Genomic DNA, 20,344 nt, shown 5'->3' with positions numbered 1-20,344 from the left:
CCTGTTCTGGGCCCCAGCTGCGCCTGTGCAGGGCTTCTCCAGGCTGACTGTGCTGTGGAGCCGTCTAGTTGTTCCTCATCACCTTCCCCTCTGCTCATTGCTGGCGGGTCAGAACCACCGCAGGCTGACCCACCACTGGGTTTCTGAGGCTTTACCTCTCACAGGAGACTGCCCATCTTCTCCTCTCACTTCTTACCTGTTGTTATGTGCCATCGAGTGAGAACCAACCCATGGCTGACCCTTCCAGTAGGTTTTTAGAGACTGTAAATCGCATGAGAGAAAATTGGCCGTCCTTTTCCCATGGAGCAGCTGGTGGACTGCGTGCCTTTGGGATTGTCATGTGCCTTTTCCCCATTGGACTACCAGAGCTTCCAAGATAGTCCCTTTTTATGCCTTTTCTCCCAAACTAACTTGAGTTTGGGCTTAATGATTACTCCAATACAAGCCCTTTTTAGTGTAAATTGCCTTGAGGCAACTGGTTAACTTAATCGGATGCTAATGGAAAGGCTAGCCTTTCTCCACAACCCTGTGGCTCTGTGGACTTCAGACCTGGCAGCCCACCCCAGCAGGAAAAAGATGTGATAGATAATCTGAGTCTGCAGAGATTTACAGCCTTGGAAACCCTTGCGGGCAACTCCGCTCTGTCCTGTAGGATTGCTGAGAGCTGCACTGGGTGTGGCTGACACAAGTTATTTGCATGCTGGAGTAGCAGATAAACCCAGCCAGAGGTGCCCAGGAAGCAGGGCCTTGCAACCCGCTGCAGATATGTCACAGCCTTGAAACTGTTAAGAAGTGGCTCTGCTCTGCACCCATGATGTTGCCGTGAACTTGCATCGGTTCTGTGGTGGCCAGACAGCAGCGGTGTGAGTGTGGTCTGTGAGTTATCTGTGCGCTCTTTCTGTGCAGCAAAAAGTCGGGCAGCACTCCCTCCATTGCTGGCGTGACCCTGGGCCGTGGATTCACATCCTGGTGGTCGCCTCACATTCTCTGCCTTCACAGTTAACGGTTCTTGCAGCTCTGGTACCAGTGCTCTTGAGGAAAGCCGAGCCTCAGTGTAGGGATCGGACAGTGAGGATCCAGTGAAGGGTGTGTTCAGGGCCCGTTACCCAGGACACATTTAACAAACGGTGAGCACATTGCTCATCATCATTTCCCTTCCTTCCCCCCTGAGTCAGTCACTGGAGGCCTTTCTGAGCTGTCTGCCCGGAGGGAAAAACATCTCTTCGTACCTGTTCATTGTGAAATTCTTATTTAGTAAGTTTTCTTGAAGCAGTTGTCATTGATGGAGGGTGACTAAGCCTCTCTGCAGACTCCTGAATATCCCGTGGACCGCCAAAAGGAAATGCAGCCAGGATGCTCCGTAGAGTTGAGGGGCGGTGAAACTTCACCCCCTAGACTTTGGGGGTGTTGTCTGGAGGGTCCAGTCCTCGTGAAGAGACATCATGCTGGAAAAGGGGGAGGGTCAGGGAAAGAGAGGAAGACCCTCAACAAGCTGGACTGACGTGGAGTTCGTAAATGTGGGCTTGAGCGGATCAGAGATGGTGAGCAGGGCAGGGCGAGATTGGGACCCGTCGTTCATGGTGTTGCTGTGTGTCCTCGCTGACTTCATTTCACTTAACAAGAAGCCACTAGGAACACAGTCGTTTGTGTACTCTTATTTAATCTCAGCTTTGTATTTCAGGCAGATTTAAAACAGTAATTAAAATCTTTTTCTTTACTGTCTTTTAGGAAAAGGAAGCACCCGAGGAAACAGTAATACCAAGGATTACTCAGTATGCAGCTTGCAGGGTAGGTCCTAGAGTTGACACCAGTTCACCTTATGCTACATAAGTCACCTCTTAACGTTTAGGATGGATGTTCAGATGACTTTTGGACACTGCAAGATCCTCAAGTAATGAGAGAAAGTTAATTTTGTTCCTATCTCATTGTAAAATGCATTTCATAGTAGGACAAGACAATGGACTAGTCTTAAAAAAGATCTTCAGTAATAAGTAATTTTTCCCTTTGCCCAACTTCCATTAATCATACTGTCCTATTCTTGGATATGCAGTTTAATTATAATTTCATAGCTTCTAAAAGGAGGTAGAGTTCAAAATCCTATGGGCACCTCTCTGGTTATCTCTGATTATCTGAGAACCTGAGAACAAGAGTTTTATGCTTACTATTCTTGGAGTTAACCAAAGCTCTGATTTGTTTATAAAAATCTGATTTATACGTCACTTGACTGGAATACATCTGAATAAAATCGATAGGTGAAAAGAACAAAAACGATACAACTTGAGAGTGAGCTGAAGTCTAGAACGTTTGTATTGCATTTGCAGACTTGTGCAGTGGAAACAGATCTAGGGAAGGATGTGAAATGTCCTAATAATGCAAGTTTATGATACGACTAGTATTTCAGGTAGCCTTAGGTACGTGATTTAGGTAAATTTTATTTGCATGTGATAGTGATTTTTATGCCTCCTTGGTGGCTGATATTTTTAACTCATTTTTTAATAAAGTCAGAATGTTTATAAAAAGTATTGACTTTGAAATAACTGAGTTTTACCCCAGCTTCAGTGTATATATTAATTACACCTGAAATAGCTAATCTCCTTGGCTGTGTAAACTAGATTATTATCAGTTTTTCAGGATAGTAAAGATCCAATGATACAATACAGTTTGGTGCATTTCACACAAATATATAGTAACTTTTCAGGAAATGTTAACTTCTCTTTTAAGTAAAGTTGAAATTTGAAGGAATTGAATGCTAGTGCTTACAAAACCAACAAAAATCTCCATGGAACAGGGAAATCAGAGGGTCGCACAATTTGGTGAGTAGAGAGAAGGGGTCAAGGAAATGGGAAGGATCAGGTGGGGACCTGAAAAGATGGGGCATTGGTGGGCATGCTCCACTGGTGAGTAATTTTATAAAACAAAGTGTTTGGGCATGATTGTATGGAACATACTGTCAGTGAAGTAAAGTGAAACAAACAAACAAAAAAACCAACCCCCAAACCCCCCCACTATGTACATGAATGAAACACAGTATATATGGATAATTACACGCATACCGATAAGAATGTGGGGAGGGGGGTGCTGCCAGAAATCTTCACCTGTTTGTGTGTACCATTTTGCCTTTTAGAATATTGTTAGTTTTTGGAATATTGTCAGTTGTGTAGAGTGAATACTCACTGAAGTGAGTAACATGTAACTGAAAGTATGAAACTATATGGCTAGCATTAGCAGAAGTTTCACCACAGGATGGGCAGAGACGAATAAGAAATTGAGTTACCTTTGGGGAGTCTGCTCTGTTCTTCATTGGGTTTTGTTTACTCATTCATGTTAGTTTTTGGTTAGAGAAAAATAAGTTTGCTGATAGGTGTGAGTTCATCCTGTGAGATTTAAAGTATTAATTTGTGTGCTTTCAAATACTGATTTGTTCTTGTGACTACATCCAGTGCGTTTCATGGTGGCTTAAGTTGGAAGATTGGAAAAGCATCATAAAGATTAATGTGCCATTGACTTGTCACTGACTCATAGCTGACTGGGTTTTCAGAGGCTGTAAATTTGCACAGGAGGAGATTTTCCATCTTTGTTTCTTGGAGCAGCTGGTGAATTCAAACTGCATACCTTTGGGTTGTCAGCACAACTCCTTACTTACTAGGCCAGCAGAACTCCCTAATGAATAAAGATAGGTAATGAAAATAGTGAGTTAACAGTTAATCAGCAAATATTAAGTACCCACTACATGAGAGGTATTGTTCTGTGCTGTAGTGATTGGGGAGTTCTGGAAAAAAATGGTTTTGAGTACTTGCTATACATGAAGGTATTGGGTGGATGATAGAAAAGCAAATTAAAATAGAAACTTCTCAAGAGCATTCCAGTCTTAGGATGTAGATGGTGCATCCAAATCTCTGTGGAATAAATCTTTATAGAATGAGAGTGTGCTAGAGGGCCGTGGAGAAAGGGATACAGAAGGGTGGTAGACCTCAGCTGGGAAAGTTCTAGAAGGCTTCACTGAGGGAGATAATGTACTTTTCTAGGAAATAGTACTAGCCTTGGGATAACAGGAAAAGGTGGTTTGGCTTTTCTCCTAATGTTTATTCTTTGTTTTCTCTTTCTTGCCAAATCTTGCTTTGTTTATTAAGTCACTTATTGATGTTATTTCTGAAAATTGTTTGCTTTTTAAACAAAGCTTATCAAACTTTCCGGTTCTTATTTCTGACATCTGTAAAAAAAAAAAAAAAGGTGTTTATAATGGCAGAATTAATTTTTAGTTTTGGAGAATTTTGACATTTAAAATTCTTAGTCTGTACAAAGCACCCTAAATTTGGAAAGACATGCTCATAAGTGACCCTAGCTCAATCTATATACCTCCAAGCTTCTTTAAAATAAAGCCTTTTTAAAGTGTGCAAAGAAAGGGAAAGTTACAGAACTGTTAATTCTGGTTGGGTTTTTTTTTTTTTTTAGATGCCTACGGTGACCCTGAAAATGAATTCTTTATTGTCATCAGATATCCTTATATGAGAAGATCCATTTCAAGAAGTCTGAATATTGCTTCTTCTGTTGGACCAGCATGGCAGGGTTCAAGCGAGGATATGATGGAAAGATTGCTGGCTTATATGATCTGGATAAAACCTTGGGTCGAGGTCATTTTGCTGTGGTTAAACTTGCCAGGCACGTTTTCACAGGTGAAAAGGTGGCAGTTAAAGTCATTGACAAGACAAAACTGGACACTCTAGCCACTGGGCATCTCTTCCAGGAAGTGAGATGCATGAAACTAGTGCAGCATCCTAACATTGTACGCCTTTATGAAGTCATTGATACCCAGACCAAACTCTATCTTATTCTAGAACTCGGGGATGGTGGCGACATGTTTGACTACATAATGAAACACGAGGAGGGTCTGAATGAAGACTTGGCCAAGAAATACTTTGCGCAGATAGTTCATGCAATATCTTATTGCCATAAACTCCACGTAGTTCACAGAGACTTAAAGCCAGAGAATGTGGTCTTCTTTGAAAAACAAGGTCTTGTGAAGTTGACAGACTTTGGTTTCAGCAACAAATTTCAGCCGGGAAAGAAGCTTACCACAAGTTGTGGATCTCTTGCGTACTCTGCTCCAGAAATCCTGCTCGGTGATGAGTATGACGCCCCAGCAGTAGGTAAGTAACCCTTGCCATTACTTGCCTGCTTGAGCTCTGCCAGCTGGAGTTCAGTTGGTGTGACTGCTTCTTCAGAAATAACCCCTCAGAGAATTTAGTAACTTCACAGCCCTAAAGCTAGTAGTTGTTGTTCTTCAGCCTTTAGATGGCAAGTATCAAAAAAGTTCATTTGTCACCACAAAAGAGTATGAGTAAATTATCATTTAGGGTACCCCTTCATCTGCTCGTTACATTTTTTTTAAGGTCTGAGTACTTCTTAGATACTTTTGGAAGTGCCTGTTTCTAGCTATTCCCCTTCCTGTGAATCTGTCAACAATTTTTTGAGACCCACATTGGAGAGATATGGTGAATACTTGAGTACCGTGTGAAGTTTGGGCTCGGAACCCTTTCCTAACTGTGACATTGAGCAGGGTACTTGAACTCTCTCAGCTTTATTTGTTATTAAAATAAAATTAAATATGACACAGGTATCACATTCCTAAATGCGCATTTGCTTTTTCACTGGGACCCATGTGATTGCTATCTTCAGTCTTATTGTACAAAACAGGAAACTGACATTTGAGTGACTGCGATGTGGTAGACTCTTGAATAATGGTGGCCGTAGGCAGCCCCACCCCCCTTCCTCTGCTCCCAGCACACTTTTGTCCTTTCACTCACTTGTCAAGAGTTACCTGGTCATGATGGAGATGTTTACTACTTGTCAGCAATATTAGCTTTGTCTCCTTGAAAGTCTGTAGAGTATATTTTAGTTTTTAAGTCTTTGTTAATTTGAGGATATGGTCAGATTTTTTAACAGAAGAAAAATAGGCTCTAATATTAAAAGCGCATGATGTCAAACTTTATAAATAAGGAGACTTTCATTTGCATGCTGATCATTTGAAATACAGGATACCAAAGACTGCCCGCATTATATGAAAGTCTCTTGCATCAGGACACTACTTTTCAAGCTGTATGTTCTGGAAAACAAAGGGTTAATAATTGGTTCCTGTCCATTATAGATAATCAAGCTTCCCTGAAGCTTTTCGTTACAATATTTGAGTGATAGATTTTTGATAGTAGAGTAACTGAGAAAAACCAGCAGTTTACTGAAGAAGAAATACAAATGTCTGCATGTGAAAAAGATGTTCATTCTCATCGGTAATCAGGAAAGGCAAAATAAAACCACAATACAATACTATTTTATACTGTTCACATTAGCGAAAACAAAAGACAGACAAAACCAAGTGTTGACAAGACTTAAGATCATCAAGAAGATGTATTATGTAGAGGACAGTTTGGTTAGATGCAGTAAATATGTCACTCTATAACCTTGCAGCTAATCTGTACGCCCCAGCAGTTAATTCTGTATGCACTCTAGAGAAAGTCTCATGTATATAAGGTATTTTCAAAGAATCTTTTTAATAGCATGGTGGAAAATCATCAACAGGGGATTTGTTTGATACTCAGAATTCTGCACATTAGCGAGAATGAATGACCTTAAACTATGTATCTTGACAGACTTAATTTTTGCAGATCTAATGTTTAAGGGGAAAAAAAGTTGGCTAAAAGTGTGTGTATGTTTAAAACATACAGAGCAAGAATATGTCTTGTTTACGGATCCATGAGGGGAAGAAAACTTCAGAGAAGCAAGCATTTTAGGCAGTTTCAGGCTAATGGTGGTAGTTTAAATTGGGTGTTGGGTACACAAGTGTTTGCTGTATTCCTTCTTTTTATATATATCTTTAATTTTGTGTAACTTTTGAAAAGTTTATTGTAAAACTTGAAAAGTTATATAAACACAAATTTATTGTAAATCTTTGGAAGCTATAAAAATGGAAGAGAAAATTGTCTGGAAGTATTCATGCTGATCTGATAAATGATTGCCTTCTGTTATAAGGTAGTATTGGATCGAGTTCATGGAGAACTTTCATTTTCCTCATTTGTATTTATTTTAGTTCGTCTTGTGTAATTGTGTGATTGAAATAGAGAACTTTTTTAACCAGTGCACAGCTATCTTTATGTTAATATACTATTCATATTCAAGGCCAAAATCAGTGGTTTTTCACAAATGCTCAGCCAAATGAATAAGCACTGAAATCTGTCATTTTACAAAATTGCCAGATGTTACCAGTGAAAATAACTTTGGTTTTGTTTTATGAATAAGGGCTTTGTAGTATACTGGTCTTAAAATTGAGACTTAGCTTGGGAATCATCTAATTTATTATTCTTTTAGAAGAATCTATTTAAAATTTTTCCTACAAACTGTACTTTTTGTCTCCTCTATCTTGAAAACGCTGTGAGATGGTTTTGCTTCTGTCTGTGGCCCTCAAGCCTGTTTTTCCATTGTTTTTGTTCAAATATTCTTCTAGGTCATATAGCCCTGGTGTGTCCACTTGCCGTACAGTGGTAACTTGTGGTTTCTGTGAAGCTGAACACTGTGACACTGATGTGTCAAATGTGATAATGGTTACCCATGGCAGACAGTGTTGGGTGGAGCTCCCCGATTAAAACAAGCTTGGAAGCAGAAGTGGCATCCACTTCCATAATAGCTTGCCTCCAGAAACCCTGTGGACCTGGAAAGAGGATGAAAGGATGAAAGTCAGGCAAGGGGTGAGGGCTTTCGTTCATAGGGTCGCTATGAGTCCCCTGTGACTCGACGGCACCTAACAACAGTCTTTAGGGACACCATGAGTGGGAATTGGCTGGAAAGCCATGCATTAGGGTTTGGTTTTTATATCCTTTTCCTTCTCTTTCCTTTTTCTATTCTAGGATCTTTGAGGTTTTCTTCCTTTTTTCAGGAATTAAAAAAATTACTTTGTCTTCATTTTTAAAAAATTCATTGCCAGAAGCTGTGCTGCAGTCGCAAAAGCCTCCTGTTTGAACCTACCAGTTGCTCCACAGGGGACAGATGGGCAGTCTCCTATGCGGTTTACTGCCTCTGAAAACACAGTGCGGGGTCAGCGGTGGGTCGGTGCCCCCTTGAAGGCACCTGACAGCAGCAACACTGTGTTGCCCTTGACTGTAGTTTCTGGGCTTGATCTCAGGGCTTTGTTCAGATGTCATTGTTGTGCCCTGCTAAAGTTTTTGTTTAGCCCCAAAATGGGGATTCCTTTTTTTTTTTTAGGGGGGTTATTTTTTAATTCAAAGTGGTTAGATCTGTCTTTCCTTTTGGTGATTTGGTTTTTAATGCCTATTTTAGAACATTATAGTCTTATTTTTGTGTTGAACATCCCTGATTGGTTTCTACTTCTACTTCTACCTGATTTTGTTAATTTTAGAATCAATTTGTTTTATGTATATTACTGTCAAACAAGATACAGAAAAATTTATAATTTGTTCTACTTGGTGGGTTATAACTTATCAGTGTGAAACTGTACTTAATTGATGCTTATTGTCTTGAATTCTCTTTTTGTCTTTCTGTTGCTGCTTTCTCTGTTTTGTTTTATAGAGCCACATTTTGTGTCTGATATGAGAGTCTGTCTTTTAAAAGGTGAATTTAATTACCGAAATGTTTGGAGTTAATTGTGCTACCTTATTTTGTATTATTTGTTTGCCTTATTCTTTACTTCTTTCCCTCGTAGTTTCCCATTGTGTTCCATTTATCTGTACCTCTTCTTCCTGAGTGGTTTGGAAGGCCTGTAAATTGTTTCTCCTTATTCAGTGTCCATCTGTAATGCTTAGATTGCATCAGAACCCATATTACTCTTTTTTCTCTGTAAATAAGAATCGCAGTTCACTTTTACTTCTCTTTTAGTCATAGATGGTTGGTTTGCTTGTGGTTTTCTGTTTGTCATACATTCTCAATGTTATGTAACTGTTGAAGCTCACTATCAGGAAAACAAAGATTCTTACCACTGGGCCATTTGGCAGCATCAGTATGGATGGTGAAGAGATTGAGATAGTTAACAGTTTTAGTTTGCTTGGCTCCACAGTCAACACTCTTGATATCAGCAGCCAGGAAATCGAAGAGACGAATTGCATGGGAAAGCCATCAGGCTGGAGACTAAAGTGCCTCTGGTCCGGGCTGTCGTCTTTGCAGTTGCATGCTATGCATCGGAGAGTTGGATGGTGAATAGGGATGATAGAGAATTGATGACTTTGAGCTGTGGTGCTGGAGAAGAGTGTTGAATATACCATAGACTCCTAAGAGAACAAACAGGTTTGTCCTAGCAGGGTGAAGCCGGAATGCTCCTTGGAGTCAAGGATTCTGAAGCTTCGTCTGACATACTTTGGGCATGTTGTAAGGAGGGTCCTTGGAGAGGGATCATGTTTGGGAGAGTAGACAGGGCAGGAGAGGAAGAACTTCATTGAGGTGGATTGATTCAGTGATTGGGGTGGTGGGAGTAGGTGTGTCAGACAGTGAGGTTGGCACAGAATAGAATGACGTTTAGAGCTCTTATACATAGGGTCGCTATGAGACACAAGCGACTCGATGGCTCATAAGAACACATTACTTGACATATCGTTCACTCTTGATCTCCCTTTCACTCAGTTATTTTTTGTTTTGCTTTGCCTTATAATCCTTTAAAAAATTTCTATAAATTCTCCAGGTCTTTTTCTGCCTGACAAAAAATTTCATGTGAATAATCAGTTAACTAGAGGATATTAAAAATAATTTTCTCTCTTAGCTTTAAGGCTTTTTGTCATCTTCTTGCTTGCAGATTTACTAGTGTAACGTCTATAGGACTATATTTCATTGGTTCTGAGAAACATGTATTTTTGAAATTGTAATACTTCCCAAGAAGATGTCTGCTTGGCCATGCCTGGTGCTAATTCAGGGCTGTGGGCTGGAGGAGATAGCTACCAATTAACCTCCCTAATGGTTGCCTTGGTGCCATCCTGACCAGTTTCCAGTGTGTCTTCCTCTCTTGGATAGATGTTGGCCTCTGGTTTCCTCTTTGTATCAGATCCCACCTTTTCTGTCACATCTAGTGATTTGAGAGAGTGCAGGTGGATATGTCAATGTGTATTAAGTTGGCTTTACTGAACTAGAAAGAAGAAAAATCATCGTATTTGGAAAATCTTGGGAAGTCACACTACAGTCATTGGATCTCCTGTGGTAGAGCTTGCAGTGCAGTCTTGAGCTAGGATGAGCTCACTGCTGCTTGTCTGTGAGTTTACACGGTGGAAAAGCTGCCATGAGCAGGCCGGGGGATGAGCTGTGCTTGTGGGTTACTGACACACTTGATCCCTCAGCTGTGGAGAAAACAGGCTCTGTTGAGACGGAGGAGGTTTGCTGCTTGCCTGCGGAGGAGGCCAACTTGTAGTGAGGTGCTCGGTGAATTTCTGGGGAAATACTGTTTTTTCCCCACCTTTCCCTGATTCACAAAAGAAAAACAGCTCATTGCCTTTGACTTGGAACCAACTTACAGCTGAGCCTTCATTGGGATTTGGAGGCTGTAAATCACATGAGAAGCTGTTTGTCCTGCGGACCAGCCCGTGGATTCAAACTAGAGGCTCTGCCTTTGCATTAGCAATGCATCTCCCTACCGACTCACCACCAGGGCTCCCTAGAGCTCCCTGAGCAGTATTAAAACACCAAGTCCACGGACGTGAACTTGAGTCGTGATGTGCAGCACGGCTGCAGGACAGATGAGAACTGTCCGTGGGGTTTCCAAGTGGAAAGTGTGCCTCCAGACTCTATTGATCTGACTTAATGGCAGGCCTGTGTGTATCAGAGAACTGTGTTCCTTTGGAACACAAGAGTTGTTACTGATGAGGACTTGGTTTTGTCGCCTGAGATTGGCATATTCCCCCAGGATGTTACAGGTCTAAGATGTTAAAACCCCATATTAGTTCATAGACAAACTTCAAAAAGGAAATGTTCAGTCTATGTAATCATTTATTAATTATTCAGTAGAAAGCTTAAGTATTTAAAACATGCCTTTCTGTTAATAGAATGCAAAGGTTTGTATTTAGAGTTAGTGTGTGTAGCTTCTTGAGAGAGAGGAAAAACCCCAAACTCTAAATCTATGCATATTCTCTACAATATTTCTTAAACTTGTGGTTTAGCACTTAATAGAGATTAGCTACTGTTATAAGAAGTGCTCTTATGAATATTACTATGGAAAAACTAGTTTTTCCTTCATAAATCTGTATGTCCTCATGCACTCAAAATAGTCTTTGCTTGCTATTGGTAAACCGGAATAGAGGGGAACTTCCTGGATTTGCTAAAGAGCATCGACAGAAACTTAACACTGAAATAATATTTAATGATGAATTCTCTTTTTCTGAGATTGGCAAGAAGGCAAGGATGTGTACTTACCATTCTTACTCAACATAGACCTGAAAGACATAACATAAAATTAGCCGTTTTAACCACAAGTATACAGTTCAGTGGTGGTAATTATGTTTATAATGTTGTGTAACTGTCACCACTGAATACTGTTTACAAATCTTCTTCATCACCCCAAACAGAAACTATGCTCCTTCAACATAATTTCCCATTCCCTCCCAGCCCTTAGCCCTTGATGATGTGTAACGTTCTTCTGCCTCCTATATTTCATGGGAGTAGGATCATAGAATACTTATCCTTTCTTGGTGACTCTATCATATGCAGAGTATTGTCAGAGTTTATCCATGATGTGGCATGTACCAGAACTCCATTCCTTTTTGTGACTGAGTAATATTTCATTGTATGCATATACCACATTTTGCGTATCAGCTCTTCTGCAGATGGATGTTTAGGTTATTTCTGTCTTGCTGCTATTATTAATAGTGCTGGAATGAACATTTATTTCTGCTTTAAATACATTTGTGTATATGGGAATGGGTCCTATGGTAATTCTGTGTTTAGCTTATGGAAGAACCCCCAGGGTGGCTACGACACTGAACGTCACATCTTATATAGGAACTAACCAAAAGATCTTGAAGTTAAACGTAAAATAAAAAACATTTAGGGGGAAAAACCAGGAGAAAAAGCTTTAGGATTTAGATCTAGACAAACAGCTCCTGGGCTTGATACCACAAGCATGAACTGGGCAGAATCGAGAAGTGACTTTTAATTTTTTCTGCTTTTAGAACTAATGAAAGGCATGGGCAGATTTTAGAATTGTCCTTAAGTAGCTTTAATTATTCCTTTCTTCGACCACTTTATTGCATATGAAAAGCATCTCAAAATCCATTATGAATTTAAAAATTATTACTGCTAGTCTGTCTGAAGAGAATTGTCTGGTCTTGTGAAAAAGCGGGTAAGTTAAAAAAATGACTGATTTAAGACATTCTTGGCTATAAATTGAGTACTCAGAATTAATATGATATACCAATTTGGGGAAATCATAGCATATTCAAGTCAAAGGTGGTTAAGTATACTTCATATATTTAAGTCGTTTCTTGTTCCGTGGTAGTCTGTGGTGAAATACCTCCTTACTGTATAATATTCTTTTAGAGTATGATTGCACACTGAAAGAACACACCATTATTGTAGCATGAGGTCTGTAATGTTTTATAATATTTAAATGTTTTCTCTGAAAATGTTAAAGGGTCTCATTGTCCAGAGAGTACAACCTAAAGCCAAGAACATTTTTATGATAGACTTTTGACACCTTCCATACAGAGATACACTAGTCAGTTTTCCCTGTTTGATTTGTATTCTTCTAGGTTAAACCATGGACTGATAAATCCTTGCTTTTATTTCAGTGTTAAATGACCTCCCCAGAGATGCTGTTATTGTGCTTGGTGATTTACAGTCCTTTCCAGGCTGCCCCAAACCCGAGGGTGTGCAGGTTGTTGTTCTCGTCCATTCATTCGTTAGAGCTAGATGTCTTGGTCAGCAGCTCTGAGACTATTTATTGTTTGGACACATGCACCTTAACGGCTTTGAGATTGGAAGAAATAAGGCTTGCATGTTAATCTGTGTGTCAGGCCTGAGTATCGTGTTCAAGATTGTTTCTTTTAAAGAGATGATGTATGTCTCTTCTAAAAGGAGCTAAGGAAGTTTAGTCTCTTTTAAACTGGTACCTTGGTAAGTTACATGAAAGAGGTAAACATAAAATCTGTCAGTTTGAATAAGCCCCACAAGAACTTCCCTGCAACTGGAAACTCGGGGATTTTCATAAATGTGGCATCAAATTGTCAGAACTGAAAAGCATTTTCTGTATGTATCACCTGTCTTTCCAAACTTACCTGCCAAAAGCAATGTCATATTCTCTGAAAGATACATTTTAAAAGGTACAGTGTCATCGTTTCTTGCTACGTAAACCAAAAAAGTTTCTTAAAGCTTTCCAGAGTTGCACAATTAAAGTGACCTGGAACCCTCCGTGAACAAAGGCACTTTGCTCAGTATGAGTTCACTGACTTCATGATGGATATGCTGCGTGGTGATGTGGGAAGCAGACGGCAGAGGTGCTGTACCTCGAGTGAAATCGTTGGAGTATCATAGAACAGGCTATTCATGAAGTTGGTGTTTGTGATAAAGAGCCCCAAGCAGAACATGTTTTGGGGTGAGATCTTCTCTAGATACTACTTAACATGAGTTTTTCATATTAACTCAACCATTGGGTTTTCCAGCGTTTGAGAGGCCTAAAAAGTGTGATAGAACTAATTGCTGAGTTTTGGAATGTTTTATTTGCTGCAATTTTAGCTATCATGCTGCTTCTTATTCTCCCTGTGTCGTGAGGCTCAGATCAAATGAAATAGATGTGGACACTATTTTGAAAAGTGTAATTTACTGTAACAGTGGTGTGATAGGATTTACTTGGGCTCCGCCCCCGTAGATTCCAGTCTCGTGCTGAGTGAAGCCTGTGTTTCTGCGGGATGTTGACGGGATCTGATCTTGACTGTCATTGATCTAGACTATTAGGAAAAAATACTTTAAAACATCTTGGAGTTCAAAAGTAAAAGAGAATGCTTATTTCTTTTATGTTAATGATGTGACTTTAACCCCTCCTGTCTGTTTTTTAATTCCACTCTGCATTCATTTAGTAATGAAATACAAAAGTTCAGGTTTGTTGGAACCAGTTCCTAGAGCTTAACTCGATTCCCCTTCAGGGGTGCATCTGTGTCTATCACATGTCTCAGCTCCCTTCTGAAGAGTTCACAGACTCTCCTGCCTCCTTGTATCCACAGCTATCTTCTGGCGCTTCTGAGCAAAGTCTCCCATCCATGGCTTCCTGCAGATTAAAAAGCTCTCTTCATTCCCTCACCTAGATTATTTTATTTATCCAGAATGGTCATAGTACCTTTGCAAGTTTTCTAAGGATGCTAACAACTAGAATTTTTTTTTTTAAATATGTCCATAACTCAAGTGCACACTCACTGCTGTCAGGTTGGCACTAACTCATCTGACCTTCCAGCCAGTTTTCAGAGCTACAGTGTTGAGCGATTACCTGGGAGGAGGTTGCTCATGTGATGGACTGTAACCACCTGAGAAGCACCCCCTTTAGGGCAGCAGTGCACCTTCCTCTGAGTTCCAGGACCAGAGCGTCCACCCAGTGTGTCCAGGTGTGCAGAGTTGAAAAGTGTAGGTTTTATTTGAATAAGGGCTGAAAGTTATCAATTGTCTGAGAACTGCTTTTCTAAGTAGCATTCAAGCTCTGAGTCTTCAGGTATTTAATATGAGCGATCAGAAAGGAGCTGGCCAGTATGAGTGGACAGGCATATCACAGAAATAGAGTGCATTTGCTTGCAGACCACCGCAGTAAAGCGAGTCTTGGTTTGTTTCTGTTTTGTTTTTGTTTTTGTTTTTTTTAGTTTCCCAGAGCATATGAAAGTTGTGCTTATATTATACTGTAGTTTATGAAATGTACTGTGAAAAAATTTGAACTCTTTTGAGAATGATCAAAATGTAATATAGACAAAGTGAGCTTCTGCTGTTGGAAAAAGAAACCCCAATGCCACAGACCTTGAGTTTGTAAACAATACAGTATCACAGAGTGCAGTAAAACGAAGTGTAGTTTAGAAAGCAGACAAGCCAAAGGAGGTGGTTCAGGACCAAATTTCCTTCTTTTTACTCCTGCTGTCCCCGTTTTCCGATGCTGAGAGCTTCAGGGATGAGGTCTGGGGTTTGGGGCAAGGGTCAGTGGAATCCCAGAGAGCAGCAGTTGTAAGGAATCAGGAACTCTTAGGTTCTCAGACTGAGCAGCTCCAGGTAGCTGATTGTGTCACTCCTGTCTCAGAAGAACAGTGACAACTTCTCTTGTTCGACTCTACCTGCGTTCTCACAGTAGTCTGCATGGCTTTCAGGACTGACTTCCAATTTCCCCTCTGTCCTTTCCTTAGTCGTTCTCTTTCAGCCATCCTGCAGCAGGCAGGCCCTTCCATCCGGTCTACCAGGCCTCAGGGACATGTGCTCACGTGTCACCCTCGTAGCAAGATCCTCTTCCACTCCTAAGGAGGAGGTTCCTGGCACTGCCTGTTCTCCTTCCCAATTTTATTTCACTTTTCCCCCTCTCAATACTTCCATTTGTCAAGTAAGGGTAGTAATAGTTCCTGCCTTTAGTGTTATTGAGAGGAGTAAATGAAGGCATACCCACAGAATTCTCAGCATTATAGTAGACACCAAACCAGCCTTCTGTCAAATGTGACTGTCTCATCCTTCCTCTCTGCTGGGTCACAGGGGCCTTGTATTTTTAAAGTGCTGTGCCTGTCAGTGCACAGGGCCCTGGCCCTCATGACCCCAGTGTCCTTCCTGCCTTCTCCCTGGGGCTCTTTCCAGTCTTAGAAATTTGTCCTCAGAGGAATTTCTGAAATGTTGGATGTTGTGGGAAAACTGGGAGAGAGGGCAGGACTGTGACCTTAGCACATGTGTTTTTGTCACATGTTGATTTCAGGCTTTTTTCATTTTTAAAATATCTGTATTTAGGGAATAGGTTAATTTCTAATGTAGTACATCTTTGTTATTTTTTTAAATGTTAGAATCTAGTGAAAGTCCTGGTAGCTATTCATTGGCTAATATAAAATATGTATATAAATATGAAATGTAATTTATAAATAGAAAATGTAAATATATAAATATTAGATGTTTATATATTTAATATATAATTACAGTATAAAATAACTGGTTAGTTTGTTGGACCTCCAAAGAGCTTTACAAACCTCGCATCAACAGTAACTTAATGCAAAGCACATACAGAATTTGAATTTTAAAAAATGGAGTCTACTTATTATATTCCCATTAGCTGTTAACATAGGAAACCTTAAGGAAGATGAAAACATCAAGCCTACTGGATGTCTTTTTAATTTTTTCTTCTGCTTTGAGTGAAGGTTGACAAAACAGATTGGTTTTCCCTTGAACCATTCATACACATTTTTCCTTGTAATTCTCATTACATACCCACAGTATAATAACTTCTCCCTCCCTCCCTGTCATTCTTATTTCCATTAACCAACCAACCTTCCTTCCTACCTTCCTGCCTCTCTCCCTCCCTCCAGGAAGGAGTTCCTGGCTTTATCTGGGCAAATGCTGCTCTTAGGATCTCCTGCAGTTGGTTTTTCTATAGAGTAGGTGAGCACTGTCTTTATTATCTCACAACCCTCTCCATTGTTGGGAAGTTTGAGCTTCAGGGAGAGTTGTGGTCCAGGTTTGAAGAGGGATTGAAGGGCCATGGTCGTAGGGTCCTGACAGTGCCCAGCGGACCTGTAAGCCTGGATGCCTGGTTCTTTTTGTTTCCTTCAGTTCTAATCAAGATCTTCCACCATGATCCCCGGGCCCTTTGGGCTGATTGTCTCTGTACATTTTTGCTTCTTTGCTTTCTCCCCTCTTTTTGTCCATCACAGGGAGAGATCAGTAGTCAGACCTTAGAGGACGGCTCCCAAGCTTTTAAGGCACTAAATGGCGATTCTGATGATTTTTTTAAACCTTTTTGTGTGTGTGTGTGTCTCTGTGTGTGTATGTGGACAGATTAGTCTGTTGAATAAATTATAGTTTGCAAAAACAAGAAATCCGCTAAGAAAAAATGTTTAATAAATTTGGATTTCTTCATCTTGAGAGTACACATTGATGGACAGACGTGGAGCATAGAATGTTATTTTCAGTGTTTTTAAGAAAAGATGAAGGCCACTCTGCCTGCTTCCCATGGGCTCCTGTGAACAGTTCCCATCTCACACACATCCTGATGCTCCTGGTGGACTCTGCCCTGAGGCGTGAGGTTTGGGAGCCCTGTCCTGTCACGGCCAGAGGGTGCAGAGTGGCGTGTATGGCCTAGGTTGTCCCAACTCCAGGCAAGGCAGCTTGAGAGATGCTTTCTCAGCCACCAGCTTTCAGGGAGTGTGCCTGTTGTCATTCAGCTACTCCCAGGTTAGCCTTGACCTTGGTTGGAGAAAGACGTAGAGCATGGTGCCACCGAGTTGGGGATCTCACTTATTTACTGTGCTTAGAGGCTGTTGCTGCACTGGCCCTGTGGCTCTACCACGCAGACACTGACCACTATACGAGCGTGGCAGTTCTACATGCCCAAACGTACACTGTTTGCTGCCTTTTAAAATTTCTTATTCCCATTTTTCTATTAAAACCTGTCTTTAGAAAGTATGCATTTACCTGAACGACCTTTTATTAGTGGTAGGCATATTAGTTTTACTAGGGATATATTAAAAATTAGCATTGTGTAAACATTGCCTAATTTACTAGTTTAAAGTTTTAATTTAAAATGATAAGTTTTTTGTTAAGTCAAGTCCAAGGAAGAAGCCATAGGGCCTCCCATGTGGCCCCATCAGGTGAGCAGGAGAGAACCTTGTTGTCTAGACCCCTGTCATCCATCGGTCCACGTCCTGGTGTCCAGGATGCTGCCACGGGGAGAGTGCTTGCTGGGTTGTTAGATGATAATAATAGAGAGTCCTTTGAGTGGCTAAAAAAAGAGGATGATGAGGTGGAAAAGACACATGCCCTGATTCCCTTTTTCCTGTTGGAACTGGACTCTGTATTGCCTTGATGAGCTCACTCTTGTGGCTCGCTTGGCCCCTGGGCTGGAGGGAAGACAGAAAGGACCTGTGTGTTTATAGCTTACCTCCACCCTGTCCTCTTGCTTGGTAAAGACAAGCTCTTAATGATTCTTTAAATGATTGTTGTTGCTCAGGTGAATTGAATGAAAACAGATGTTTATCTAATCTTTGAAGGGAGCCCTGGGGGCCTAGTGGTAAGGAGCTGTGCTGCAGCCTGAAGGCAGAGGTTAGCTCTCTCCTCCTCTGCCCTCCTGAGAAGGACGGGCATTCTTATATGGTTAACTGCCTCTGAAAACGAAAGTTTGCCTATGGTTGCATTCTTAGATTTGTGGCCTGCAGCCTCTTCTGCCCTTCCTGGAAGCAGAGGGTCCTCACAGGGTTAGTCCTGACTTGATTCTGCCACAGGATTGGGCAGAGCTCCGTTATGTGGCCCAGAGGGTCTCAGTGCGCCAACATCGACTTGATGGCACCTTACCGCAATAAGAGCACGAACTTTATCCTAAAACAGCTCTTGATGAGTGGGACACCTTGCTGTTTGCTTCCTGTGATGCTATCATATGATCAACTTATTAGTAAATAAATTAGTGATAAAAATGACTTTGATTTCCTATCTGGTATCACCTAGTATAAAAATGGATTTATTTGTTAGTGAGCATGAGAAAGATGGCAGAATTGAATGTTCTTTGTCTTTCTGTACTTTAACTGGCCCAGCTACTGTCAGGAGACTAAGGAGGAGGGCAGTTTTTCATTTTTGTAAGGAAGCTTTCCAAAATAACTTTTGTGTTACTTTATTTAAGCTAGAACTTCAGAGACCTTTGCTAGTTGGACCGAACTCATTCCTGACCCTCTTGTGGGTTTTCAGAGGCTGTAAATCACACAGGGAGGAGATTGCACGTCATTGGAGAGCTGCTGGTGGATTTGAAGTGTGTGTCTTTGGGTTGACAGTTCACCTCCTTACTACTAAGCCACCAGAGCTCCCTTTATTAAATCTAGAACTGTTTATTGATGGCTTTCTTTAGATTGCTTTTTTACGTTGTCTTGAACTTGACTGAGCACCAGGAAGGAGGCATATAAAGACGCCTTGGGGAGCTGAACTGGGCTGTGCTAACAAGCCCATGTAGAGTCCATGAACAGAGTGCACATGTTTTGTTCCTGGTTATCATTCCTAATCTCACTAAGATCCTTATTTCATTGACATTAAACTCTGGGAAGCTCAGGACATAGATGGATAACACCGGGACCTCCTAGTGGCAGGCACGCTGTTAGTGGGAGATGAGAGAGGGGCGGGATTTGTACTTGAGAACACTAATCCGTGGGGTGACTTGACTCTGCTCCCTGGACTCCAGGTGGTTCAGCAATGCTGTGCGCCCTTCTGGAGGGAGGACAGGGCACCTCCTCCCTGTGGAAGCGACTCTGAAAGGGGAATCCAAGATCGAAGGTACGATCGAGCCGCCTTTCAGTGGCCAAGTGCTTATTCCTTTTTTGAGTGAGTGAATAAACAGAAATGATGCCTGACAAGGCCCAGGACACATACTCAGAACACCTGATGGGTCCAAGCTGCTGACCTGTCAATTAGGTATGCCACCTGGGGTCCTTAACACCAAGCACAGTGCCTGCCAAATACTGACATTGAATAGATGTATCAGACCTGGTGTGGGGCCCTTTGCCTTATGGACTAAGCCCTCCCTCCCAGCTACCTCTGTATTTTTAGCATGTTCTTTAGTTGTTGATTCTAGGTGACAGAAGAAAAATGAGCTACTTGTCTAACTCTATTCTCAAAAGACTTTTATTATCTAATAAATTTTTCTGGAATTATCATCATTTGAGGAAGAAATAATAGATTGCTATCCAAAAAGGACTGGAACAGTACATCAGCAGAGAACTGCCAGAAGTCCAGGCTGGGTATAGAAGGGGGTTGTGGAACTAGGGATATTGTAGCTGATGTTAGATGGATCTTAGCTGAAAGCAGAGAATACCAGAAGAATGTCTATCTGTGTTTTGTTGATTATGCAAAGGTATTTGACTGCGTGGATCATAACAAACTGTGGCTGACTCTGAGAAGAATGGGAATCCCAGAACAATGCGAAACCTATACTTGGACCAAGAGGCAGTCGTCAGAACAGAGCAGGGCAACACTGCCTGGTTCAAAATTGGGAAGGGCATACGCCAGTGATGTGTCCTATCTCCATACCTTTTCAACCTGTATGCAGAGCAGATTATCTGAGAGGCTGGGCTCTATGAGGAGAAGCGTGGCGTTAGGATTGGTGGACGATCTATCAACAATCTACATTATGCAGATGACACAACCCTGCTCTCTGAAACTGAGGAGGACCTCATGCACT

The 20,344-nt window shown here is 41.1% G+C and overlaps 1 protein-coding gene across 1 annotated transcript in view; it reads left to right on the top strand.

The window, feature by feature from the left end:
• The first annotated feature begins 1,726 nt into the window (after positions 1-1,726).
• Positions 1,727-20,344, top strand: part of SNRK (SNF related kinase) — a 43,152-nt gene continuing 24,534 nt past the window's right edge. Inside the window, exons 1-2 of the mRNA XM_006893057.1 lie at positions 1,727-1,788; positions 4,453-5,147. Coding sequence (XP_006893119.1) covers positions 4,559-5,147 — 589 coding nt within the window. The 5' untranslated portion in view covers positions 1,727-1,788; positions 4,453-4,558. The remainder of the gene's footprint in view (positions 1,789-4,452; positions 5,148-20,344) is intronic.

This window comes from Elephantulus edwardii, unplaced genomic scaffold (genome assembly GCF_000299155.1).
Source record: "Elephantulus edwardii isolate Elephantulus edwardi_28Jun2011 unplaced genomic scaffold, EleEdw1.0 scaffold00121, whole genome shotgun sequence".
NCBI classification, from domain to species: Eukaryota; Metazoa; Chordata; class Mammalia; order Macroscelidea; family Macroscelididae; genus Elephantulus; species Elephantulus edwardii.
This window is presented reverse-complemented; position numbering and strand designations above follow the sequence as displayed.